Here is a 12241-nt window from a genome sequence, read left to right as displayed (position 1 = left end):
GCGCCGGGAGTTCTTCAGATTAGCCCCACCCACTCCAGCCCTGTGCCAATGGGGAGCGGCAGCGAGCGGTCCGCCAATGGGGAGCGACGCCGCGCGCGCGGGGCGGTGGGAACGGAGTCGAGTCACTGTGTACGTCGGTTGCCGTAACAACGGGAAGTGGAGTCCATCCGCGATGGTGAGTGCGTGCCGCCGTCTGGAACCCCGCGTCCAGAGGCTGAGCCCTTCCCAGGCCTTGGCAAGGCCCCGCCGCCTCTCCTGCGCGGTTCTCGGCCTTGGCGCACTCCTTCTTCCTCTGAGAGCTTTCCCGGAAGGGTAGGGTAGAGATGCCGGCTGCCCTGCTGGGCCTGTGCTTCGTCGCTGTGTCCCCTTCAGCCACAGCCGCCCCCTACCCGCCCCTCGGGTTCCCCTGGCCTTCTCCAGCCCCTTCGGTGACCGTCCCTGGGCAAAAAAGACTCGGGTTCCCCCCAGGCCCCGACCCCTCTCTGACTCTGGCCTTCTGGCCGCCTCTACCAAAGTTTCCACACAGAGCTGGGGGGCAGTTTATTATGTTTGATGATTAATGCATTTAAAATGTTAAATGTAGGGACTTAGGGAAACGCTTTGAGCTTCTTGGAGAAGGCTCAGAGGTACCAAGGGGATTGAATTTTATTATTCGATATTGACAGAACATATATCTTACCTTAGTAATATTTGGCCTAAATCTAGAAGTAATCAGAAAATCGGAGAACTTAGAGTGAAGCGGAGTAGCGTTCTAAGGACATTTTTATAATTAGGATTCCCAGATTCAGGGAGAACTGGTTATCTGTACAGTTCTCCCCAGTCAGCTCCTTGGCTAGCTCTCTTTTGGGATGATTTTTCCATAAGAGACGTCCAAAAGAACAAGAAATTTCCTTGCTTCTACAAACAATAGTTTGTTAAGCAAAGTTTTGGAATTCGTTGGTATAAGCTATCTTAAAATACGTGTGGTTGTAACTATTTTATGTAAAATGTGGACTCTTACTTAATATTGTGCTTCTGTGTTTGTAAAACATATAAAGGCCTCTAACTTTAAGAAGGCAAACATGGCATCAACTGCCCAGCGGAAAAGGATGAGTCCTAAACCGGAGCTTACTGAAGAGCAGAAACAGGAAATTCGAGAAGCCTTTGATCTCTTTGACGCTGACGGAACTGGGACAATTGATGTTAAGGAACTTAAGGCAAGCGCTATACATTCCTGCTCTGCTGACTTATCTTTTCTCTGCCTCTTTGTCTTCTGTGCTGTGTTTTCCTGTCTTTACTTACCTCGAGAATTATTAAATAAAATTGAGCGCACATATCAATTTGCTTAATGTTATAGTGTTTCTTAGTCATTTTAACAGGATTGTGGCAGATGCTAGCTTAACACCCTCAGCACTGTCATTGTTTCGCGCCTGGGCTTAGATGTGCCTATTGAGATGATCCTCTTTTTGTTGTAGGTGGCAATGAGGGCACTGGGCTTTGAACCCAAGAAAGAAGAGATCAAGAAAATGATAAGTGAAATCGATAAGGAAGGGACAGGAAAAATGAACTTTAGCGACTTTTTGACTGTGATGACTCAGAAAATGGTAAGTTAGCTAAGATGATCAGCATATTTTCCACCAATAATGGTGGACAAATTTGAATCTCGATATGGAAATGTCTTCACTGAAGAAAAGTTAACACAAACTGGAGAGTTCAGATAAAGGAGAGTATTTGTGACTGAGAATTACGATGTTTAGGTTCTACTTGGCTTTCTTCAAGGCCACAGAGTCACAGGGAAAGTCATTTTACCCTCTGAAAGGAAGTAAAAGTCTTCCTGCTCTCATGTTTTTTGCTATTACCTTTCTCCAACTGGTATGTCAGTGTGATACCCACAAGCAGTAAAACTTTTCATAACACCAACAATATTACAGTGTCTCGCATTTTGACAAGACAAAGTCCATGTATTTAAAGTTTGAAATTCTTTTCTCTCCTATTTGTCGTTATTCTGGGCAGCCTCAGCCTGAGGCTGTGTTTTTATCGCACTGAGGATTTGGTCTTTCACCACTTCCAAGGTTGAATTCACCCATTTTCTAGTCTCTTGGGTGTCACCCTTTTAAAGGGTCCAAATGGTCCAGAGAGACTCTAAGATGACACCTCACCAGTCTACCTCAGTCCCCTGAGTGTCCCACCCAGGAAAGATGTTCACATTGGTCCATTTCTCTTTCGTTGACCTCCTGGCTCCTCCTTAATGTGGCTCAGCTATGTTCTATTGGCCTGTGGAAAAGTAACTCCATCAGTGTTTCAAGTGTGCTTCCCAGGGCACAGGCCCGTTCCTACTCTAATAATCCCGTTGCTTTGAAATGATCTAATCACACCTATATTTTTCTTCAGAGACTAGTTTAAGAGTTCAGGAAGTTTAACATTCTGTAAAAACCTAGTAAAGCTGTCCCACATTCAAGGTTGATTCCCAGATTGGTCTTATTAGAGGCTCACTCTATCTTTAGCTACGTTTCAGGAATATTTGGACTTGGAGCTCTTGGAGATCTTACTGTTTTCCTCTGTTAGAGTACTTGGGATCCCAGTAACGCTTTGTGATCTCCTAACAAGTGAAATAGTCTTCTCTTTCCTCCCTCCCCCTCCCCCCTCACCAAGATTCTCCCTCCTCCACCAGCTTAAGCAGTATATTTCCCCTAAATTTAACTCCACCGTCTGCTTGTATATCTTAAAAACAAATCTACTTTCTCTTTGGTTTATACAGAAAGTGTTTTAAATACAATCCTTTATATTTCCTTTTTAGCCTCTGGGTTTCTAATAATTTCATCGTTTGTCCCCTTTTTCTACCCTGGTTGATGTGTGATCTTCTGTGATCTAGCCCTGTGGTCATGAAGGCTGTTACCAAGATGTCTGTGCAGGGCAGGGGGGATGGGCGGTGGTGGGGCTGCAGGAGCCAAGTAAGTATGAGTCATGACTGTCTCCGTATTCATGTGTTTTATGTTCTACTTTTTAAGTCTGAGAAAGATACCAAAGAAGAAATCCTGAAAGCTTTCAAGCTCTTCGATGATGATGAAACCGGGAAGATATCGTTCAAAAATCTAAAACGTGTGGCCAAGGAGTTGGGTGAAAACCTCACCGATGAGGAACTGCAGGTTTGTGATGCATCAGCCTGGAGCCCTGTGTGACTTTTCTGACTTACATTTTCTCTGGTTACATATGAAGGAAAACTAGTGTTCTCTCGTCGCTCTGTTGACCACTTAATTTCTCTTTTGATAGTGTGACAAACCTATGGACGCTGCTCCCAAAAAAATGCACACGTGAACAATTTTACTTACTATTTTAGGTTTTAGGAATCTCCCTAGTCAACATGATCGTTGAGCTTCCTTCTAGGTGATACACATGTGGCAAAGTATGGCTTGGTTTTCAAATGACTTTTCAGGACCCAAACCATTATAAAAAGCAGCACATTTGCATCAGGTGGACCACAATTGTCTATTCATGTAGCATTTTAAAAGCCTGTTACTTAGTCACATTTTCGTTTCATTTATGAATTAATCTAACCGGAATCTTTTCTGTGCTGAAGGAAATGATTGATGAGGCCGATAGAGATGGAGATGGAGAAGTCAATGAGCACGAGTTCCTGCGCATCATGAAGAAGACCAGCCTTTATTAAGATCAGCGTCATCTGTTATAACGCGAGCACGTAGAACTCGATTTCGTGCCTGCTGTTGTCTGAAGCCTGGTTTTTGAGAACGTAAATTATTTTTCCCCCACTGACCTCTCTGTATGACTTTAGTACTAACTCTGAATCTATTTTCAACTTTTGAAAGTGTTCTTTGAAACTGAGGTTCTTTGCAAGGTGACCTACTGACTGCTTTAATTCCCCAGGACAGCACGAGAGCACGTTAGAGTGGAGAAGAGGGTCTTTGAGCTTTTGCACACCTGCTGTTCTGCCTTGTGTCGCTTAACTCTTGTCCCGCATTCCCACATTTATGCCACCGCAGAGCAACTTCTTCACAGGCACACGTTGTACTTGTGTCACCACAAGCAGGGGGCATCTCTTCAATGGTTCCAATTTTAATTGGCACCTGAGTGCAGCTTTCTCTCTCTCTCTTTTTTTGCGGTACGCGGGCCTCTCATTGTTGTGGCCTCTCCCGTTGCGGAGCACAGGCTCCGGACGCGCAGGCTCAGCGGCCATGGCTCACGGGCCCAGCTGCTCCGCGGCACGTGGGATCTTCCCGGACTGGGGCACAAACCCGTGTCCCCCGCATCGGCAGGCAGACTCTCAACCACTGTGCCACCAGGGAAGCCTGCAGCTTTCTCTTTTATAAAACCCAGTGAACTCTCTTACTTGCATTTGGATGTGTGTGTGTGTGTGTGTGTGTGTGTGTGTGCGCACGCGCACTATTTGTTTTGTCTTCAAATAAAACCTTTCTTATTTTGAGCTCTTGTTCTCTAAGGATGACTTCTTTAGCCTTGACTATGCGTTCAGCTTCTAAACCATTTCATTGAACGTAGCCTGGTAGATCCCAAACTCCTTGCCAGCCCGTGAACAGAAAACAAAATGATCCTTTACTATGGATGCGAATTGCTTTTTGCCCTGGGAACCCATCAGTTTCTAAAATTAGTTGACTGTTTTGCATAAGCCTAAATGATGCCCAAAAAAATAGTTTTGGCAAAGTGTACAGCTGGAAAAGAGTCTTATTGGTAATTTGTGCTTGGGACAAATTGGGGAAAGCCAGGTGATTATGACAGTAGGTTGAGCTTAGCCAACCTCTGGTGGTCAGTTTATTTGCTGGATGGTGTCTCAGAATCTCTGTGTGGTTCGGGTCCAGTGACCTTGTCTAGCGCCCTCCTGGCCCCATATGGGATGACCTATAAGAGAAATCCCGGCAGATGGCATTAAAGTCTCTGCCCCAGGCTGAGGGTGAGAAGCAAGAAGGGATGAGGAGGATTGGAAAACCGATTAAGCTGATAAAAACAGAACACCTAGGTTAATTTGAATTTCACATCAATTTTTTTTTAGTGCAAGTGTATCCCATTTGGACATTTTGTTGTTTATTCATTGTTGATCTGAAGTTCAACTTTACAGGGTGTCTTGTGTTTCAACTAGCAACCCTGTGTGGGGTGCATGTTAAAGAGGTGTGACCATGGGCCTCGTCTCTGGGCACTGGCATCCTGGAGGACTTGGGGGTCCCCTGGACAACTCTCCTGCAGAGGGACTTCTTGAGAAACACTGAGGTATGTGGGGGAGCCCAGAGTAGCTTCAGACCTGGGTTCTCGCAGGGGCTCCACCACTTTCTGGCTGTGTCATTTGGGGCAAGCTGCTTCTCTAGGCACCCAGTCTCCTCGTTTGTGAGTAGGGAGAAGAGTGGTGCTGAACTCAGAACCGCCGGTGGGGCCGCTGAGAACTTGGCAGAAAGGGCCTGGATTCATAGTGCCGAGAAGGGGGCATTTCAGAAGATAATTGGGGACTGGGAAGTGAGGGACTGAGGTCCATCCATGTGAGTAGGGAAAAGTGATGGGTGGGGAAAGGAGAGGGAGAGGGAGAAAGGGTTGGTTTCTGTGCAGACGGATCAGGGCTGTATGGGCTTGGGGGTGACGAGGAGGGGAAGGCAGCAGGTGTTAGGTCATGTTCAGCTGGAACAGAGAACTATAGTGGGTTTGGGGTGATGGGGAGGGAAAGGATACATAGTTCAGTTCATGTTGGGCTGGACCAGAGAGTTGTGGGAGAGTGGGGGCGGGATTTTGATGATACAAGATTTTGACTGGTTTGCGTTAGCATAAACCAGAGAGCTCTATGGGAGTTGGGGGAAGGGGGAGGAGGGACCAGGGGTTCCTACATGTGGGGCTTGACCAGAGATATGCAGGTGGAGTTGGGGGGAAGGGAAACAGAGGTTGGTTCATTTGAGGGTGGAGTAGAGAAGCATATGGGTGTGGGAGGATGGTGAGTGAGAGAGGGCATTCCGCGTTGGGCTGGGCATTGGGAAGCAGCAGGAGCTGAAGTTAGTTGATGTAAGATGGACCAGAGACGACCATAGTGAGGTGGCAGGGATGTGGATGGAGAGGGAGCGGAAGTGCCTTCACATGGGGCTGGAGCAGAGGGGTGTGGGGAGATGGAGGGCCGGGGATGGAGAGGGAGCCGCCATCAGTTCCCATGAGGATGCCGTGGAGAGATGGGGAGATACCGCCAAAAAAAAAAAAAAAAGGAGGAATCTCAGTTCCTGTCCTTTTCAACATGGAAGAGCTCCTGGACCCAGAATGTTGACCAGGCATCGAAGGGTGAAAATGCACATTGGGTGCCCTAGGGGGCCCTTTTGAAGTCCTTTCACCCTCTATCAGATTTTAAATTCTTGTTTTTGTCACACTTTCAAATAGTAGGAATTTTGGAAGCACATTCAAAGGGAGAGTACACTCAAAACAACACTTTACCTACAATTACAGCTCACTCACATTTCTGTAAAAAACAGTCGGTAGTCATTTCACTACACACTTAATCACCCTTTTGTTTGCCTAGACCTGCTTACTCCCTGGTAGCTCACTCCACGAAGGGAAGTTCTGCCACAGGCCAGGAAATACCCTTTTATGAGCCCTCCACGGCCTTCATGATAAGTGTCTTGCAGCAAGTGGCTCCCTCCTCCATTCCATGTCTCATGACCCGCTCAGCTCAACATCCTATATTCTTTTTTCTTTTTTGCGGTACGCGGGCCTCTCACTGTTGTGGCCTCTCCCGATGCGGAGCACAGGCTCCGGACGCGCAGGCTCAGCGTCCATGGCTCACGGGCCCAGCCACTCCGCGGCACGTGGGATCTTCCCGGACCGGGGCAGGAACCCTCGTCCCCTGCATCGGCAGGAGGACTCTCAACCACTGCGCCACCAGGGAAGCCCTCAACATCCTATATTCTTGAAGTCACTGGAATATTGTGCATCTTCACTTGTAGCAAAAGTTATCAGTCTTCATTGATTACAGCTGTGGAGCAATGACGCCATCCTGGTGTGCCATGCTGTGACATACGGGACATATTTAGTGACCCAAATCCCTATCGCCAGTGCCCCAAACTCTCACAGGGGCTCTGAGTCCAATTCTGAAAACATCACCATCAGGACTTGATGTATCTGGAAGCCAAGTCACCTCTTGTGCTTTTCCCTGCTGACCCTCAGTCTTCTAAGCCTTTCCCCTTTTTCTTTGTGAGTGCCATGGTTTAGAGGCTTGTCATTTTCATCGCCTTTCTCCTCTTTGCACTGAACATCTATTATGTCACCAAGATTTCCCTACAGTAGCCACTCTGATCCTCCTCTTCCTTTTTCATTTCTGAAGCCACCACCTCAACCCAAATTTGGAATGCAGTAATGTCCTCCTAGTTGCTTTTTCTGTCCTGTCTTTTCCCAAGATGATCTGTGGTACCATCTTCCTTGTGCCACTATCTTGCTTAGGAAAGGAGCCTGGCCTTTAGACTGACTCATACCTGCTTCAGATCTCAACTCTTCTACACAGCAGCTGTGGCCCCGGGGGACATGACTTAACTGTGTTTTTAAATTTTATTTATTTAATTTTTATTTTAATTTTATTTATTTATTTATTTATTTATTTTGCGGTACGCGGGCCTCTCACTGCTGTGGCCTCTCCCGTTGCGGAGCACAGGCTCCGGACGCGCAGGCTCAGCGGCCATGGCTCACGGGCCCAGCCGCTCCGCGGCATGTGGGAACTTCCCGGACCGGGGCATGAACCCGTGTCCCCTGCATTGGCAGGCGGACTCTCAACCACTGCACCACCAGGGAATCCCCTGTGTTTTTTTAATATATATTTATTTTTGGCTGCGTTGGGTCTTCGTTGCTGCGCGCGGGCTTTCTCTAGTTGTGGCGAGCAGGGGCCACTCTTCGTTGTGGTGCGCGGGCTTCTCATTGCGGTGGCTTCTCGTTGTAGAGCATGGGCTCTAGGCATGCGGGCTTCAGTAGCTGTAGTTCGCAGGCTCTAGAGCGCAGGCTCAGTAGTTGTGGTGCACGGGCTTTGTTCTTCCGCAGCATGTGGGATCTTCCCGGACCAGGGCTCGGACCTGTGTCCCCTGCATTGGCAGGTGGATTCTTAACCACTGCGCCACCAGGGAAGTCCGTGACTTAACTGTCTTGAGCCTCAGTTTCCTCCTTAACTTGGACTGTTTTGTCCTTAATCAGTGCCTATATATGTTATCCGTGGTATACGGTTAATTTCTATATACGTGCTTATGTCCCTGCCATCGTCCCTATTGAAATATAGCCCCCATTTCCGCCTAAATCTGTATTCTTCTCATGTTGTGAAACTCGACCTAGGAGTCCCCTCCTTCCAGAAAAACTTTTGTTTGACGGTAGGAGTATTTGTGGTCTCCTTCCTAGCTGGAATTGAGAATTGAGACAGCAGCCTTGCAGATATGTCCCTTGCCACTAGGTGGAGTGCCAGGACAGAGAGGCTCCAAGGCACCGAGTCACTTGGAGTCCAGTGGTTCAAGCTGGATCTTCTCAGGTGCCCTGAGAGGGCTGTGGTCCCAAACAGCCTTGGAGTGTGATGGAGAGGATGCCACAGTGTCGAGAATCCTGGCAGAGCTGTGAACCCCTCAGAAAAGCTACCAGGTGCGGAGACTGATGGAAGGATGGCTTGTCTGGTTGGAAGCTTGATTAAGTCTAATTAAAAGAGAATAAAATGACATGTTTGCATTTCTGAGTGTTTGCAGGGAAAATTGTTTACCTGCTACATGGCCTCATTGAGATTCCCCAACTACACCGAACATTTATCAAGGGAAGGGCACAGATGTGCTTTTGATTTCTTCGTAGCCATGCTTTGTACCCAGTAAAATGCTCTGTTCACAGTCACGCCTCCTCATTTGCCAGCTTTGTTGATCCTGTAGCAAGGGTTTATTAACTCATTAAAAATTCCAGCATTCTGTGGCTTTTTTTCTGACCACTGTGCCTTCTTATGGCTTGAATTGTGTTCACTTAAAAGATACGTTGCAGTCCTAGCCCCCAGGACCTCAGAATGTGACTATATTTGGAGATAGGGTCTTTACCAAGTTATAATGAGTTCATTAAGGTGGGCCCCGATCCAATCTGACTGGGGTTCTCAGAAAAAAGGGAAATTTGGATGCAGGCATGCGTAGAGGGAAGACAGTGAGGAGACCGAGAGAGACAGTCATCTATGAGGCAAGGAGAGAAGCCTGGAGCAGGTCCTTTCCTCACAGCCTCGGAAGGAACCAATTCTGCCAACACCTTGATTTTGCACTTCTAGCTTCCAGAACTGGGAGACAATACATGTCTGTTGTTTAAGCCCCCAGATCTGTGGGACTTTGTCTTGGCAGCCCCAGCAAACTCATACATGTCTCTTTTACTGAAAAACTTCCTTTATTCCACCAAGTGTCCTGACCAGAAGTGCACATGGTGATGTCAAGGAAACAAAACTTGGACGTGGGGGTATGCAGCCTTGAACCCGCCCCCCCGAAACATTTTTTCTCAATTTAGAGTGTAACCTTGTACATGGATGTGAGGCCATCTCCTTGTGAGATGTTGTATGTGGGTGAATATTTGTGCAATCCCTCATACAAATAGGTCCAATGATGGCAAACTGAGTCTGAAAAGCATTGGAAAGATCAGTAACCAGAGGCAGTGTGACAGAATTTCTGAGGTTGTTGTTGGTGGATGAACCTGGCTCTCTGAAGAACAGACACCAACCTCTTGAGGGGCACCGTGGAGTAGTGGTGAAATGTCTCTGGAGCTAGACAAGTGAAATCCCATTATGTGACCTCTGGCAAGTTACCTAAAGCCTCAGTACTTCATTGGTTTCATTTGTCAAAGGTTCCTTTAAAAAAATTTATTGGAGTATAGTTGATTTACAATGTTGTGTTAGTTTCAGGTGTACAGCAAAGTGAATCATTTATACATATACATATATCCACTCATTTTAGATTCTTTTCCCATATAGGTTATTACAGAATACTGAGTAGAGTTCCCTGTGCTATAAACTAGGTACGTGTTGTTTATCTATTTTAGATATAGTAGTGTGTATATGTCAATCCCAAACTCCTAATTTATCCCTCCCCCCACCTTTCCCCTTTGGTAACCGTAAGTTTATTTTCAAAATCTGTGAGTCTGTTTCCGTTTTGTAAATAAGTTCATTTAAATCATTTTTAAAAATTAGATTCCACATATGAGTGATATCATATGATATTTGTCTTTCTCTGTCTGACTTACTTCACTTAGTATGATCATCTCCAGGTCCATCCATATTGCTGCAAATGGCATTATTTCATTCTTTTTAATGGCTGAGTAATATTCCTTTGTATATATGTACCACATCTTCTTTATCCATTCCTTTGCTGATGGACATTTAGGTTGCTTCCATGTCTTGCTACTGTAAATAGTGTGGCAATGAACATTGGGGTGCATGTATCTTTTCAAATTATGGTTTTCTCTGGATATATGCCCAGGAGCGGGATTGCAGGATCATATGGTAACTCTATTTTTAGTTTTTTAAGGAACTTCCATACTGTCCTCCATAGTGGTTGTACCAATTTACACTCCCACCAACAGTGCAAGAGGGTTCAAAGGGGGTTTATTAACAGAACCCACCTCAAGGGCGGTTGTAAGGATTAAATAATCCAATATACCTAAAGAGCTTAGAACAGAGCCTAGCACATGGCAGGCATTCAATAAACATTTGGTGAATGAAAAAATTCAGAATTTGGCTAAAATCCTCAACTATAGGGTTTGGGAGTTACACCATTCATCCCAGTGGTACAATTTAGGGAGATACCTTTAGAACAAGGATTCTTAACCTGCGACACTTCCACTTCAGAGGTCCACGAATTACTCCAAGGACGTTCTTAAATCTCCTAAAATAACATGCACAATTTGAAGGTACAGGCAGGTGGGCAACTTTCATCAGAATTGTTCAAAGACCATGAGCCTAGAGATTCAGACTCACTGCCTTGGAATTGGGCATTGCCATCTGGGGCGTGGAGAGAAATGTGCAAACCCACAGCATTGTGTAGTGGTAGCAGCAGTAGTAATAATAGTAGTAGTGTGTGAGACCTGGTTTTGTGGTCATTTGTCCACCCAGGCATTCCCTGAGATCTGTTTCCTGGCTCTGCCTGAGGACCTGAGGCTGCTGCTTTCTTGCCACTCGGGCTCTGGGAATCTCTACAATGCTGTTTCTGTCCCTGTCTAGACCTCCTGGCGACCCTCCACTCCGTGGAGCCTTTGGATTCCAACAATATCACCACTCGCCTGGGTTTCTGGTCATCTCCTCTCCCAACGCTTTTAGCCTTTTTCAGTTTGAAGATCAATCTTCTTGAAGTAAAATGCCAACAAAAGAGGACTTATTTTCTTTAAGAAGTTGTTCTTTCCCCTCCTTATACTGTTTAAAAGGCCTTTTACTTATCCGTCTTCAGCAGTTTTCAAAAGCCTCAATCCATTTTGAGGTCTAGCCTTCCTGAAATTGTTGTTTTGGATTCATACCATTGCTTTTTGTTTGTTTGTTTTGAATCAATCATTAGATCTTTTCTCTCCTTCTATCATTTATTTATCATTTATTCAGCAATAATGAGCATCTATTCTGATTCAGGCCCTGAAGTAAACAAAATACAGACCTTAGCCTCATGGGATTTACATTCTGGTGAAGGAGACAGAAAAAAAATCTCAAGAAAGTAAAGCAGGAAGAGGAGATAGAAAAGGATGTAGGGGTGCTATTTTAGACAGATGGTAAGGGAAGGCTCCTCTGTGGGGATGACATTCAAGCAAAGACCTGAAGCCATGAGGAGATCTGGGGAAAGAGTACCCCAGCAGAGAGAACAGCAAGTACAAAGGACCTGAGGCAGCAGTGGGGTTGGTGTGAGTGAGGAAAAATGAGGTCCATGTGGCTGCAGCAAAGTGAACAAAGTGAAAAATGTCAGGTTGGAGAAGGAGGCAGGGGTCAGGTAAGATAAGGCCCCGTAAACCCTGTAAGTAATGGTTATGTTCTGCAGACGATGGGTTGTCATCACTGAGAGCTGATCAGGAAGGTAAGCTGACTTGTAGTGGAAAGTCTCACACTGGCAGCTGTGTTGTGAATGGCCTACGGGAGCCAGGGTGGAAGCATATATCTTTTCGTAATATGAGCTCACTTAGAGGTCTCCCTGCATAGCCACATGGCTGACTTTTTTTATTTTTAAATCTCATTTGGATGACTTGAGATTGGGAACTTTGGGAATTTGAAGTAATGAAGGCAGATTTCCCCTTTTTAGAATCCTCATCGTTTGGAACCACT

At 46.0% G+C, this 12241-nt stretch overlaps 1 protein-coding gene across 1 annotated transcript; it reads left to right on the top strand.

The window, feature by feature from the left end:
- Positions 1-57: 57 nt before the first annotated feature.
- Positions 58-4522, top strand: CETN2 (centrin 2). The gene is made up of 5 exons (XM_082681528.1): positions 58-175; positions 1038-1196; positions 1455-1583; positions 2988-3125; positions 3557-4522. The coding sequence occupies exons 1-5, from the start codon at positions 77-79 to the stop codon at positions 3644-3646; spliced, it is 615 nt and encodes a 204-aa protein (XP_082537654.1). The 5' UTR covers positions 58-76; the 3' UTR covers positions 3647-4522.
- The last annotated feature ends 7719 nt before the right edge of the window (positions 4523-12241 follow it).

The sequence above is a fragment of the Grampus griseus genome (assembly GCF_964374135.1).
Source record: "Grampus griseus genome assembly, chromosome: X".
Classification (NCBI taxonomy): domain Eukaryota; kingdom Metazoa; phylum Chordata; class Mammalia; order Artiodactyla; family Delphinidae; genus Grampus; species Grampus griseus.
This window is presented reverse-complemented; position numbering and strand designations above follow the sequence as displayed.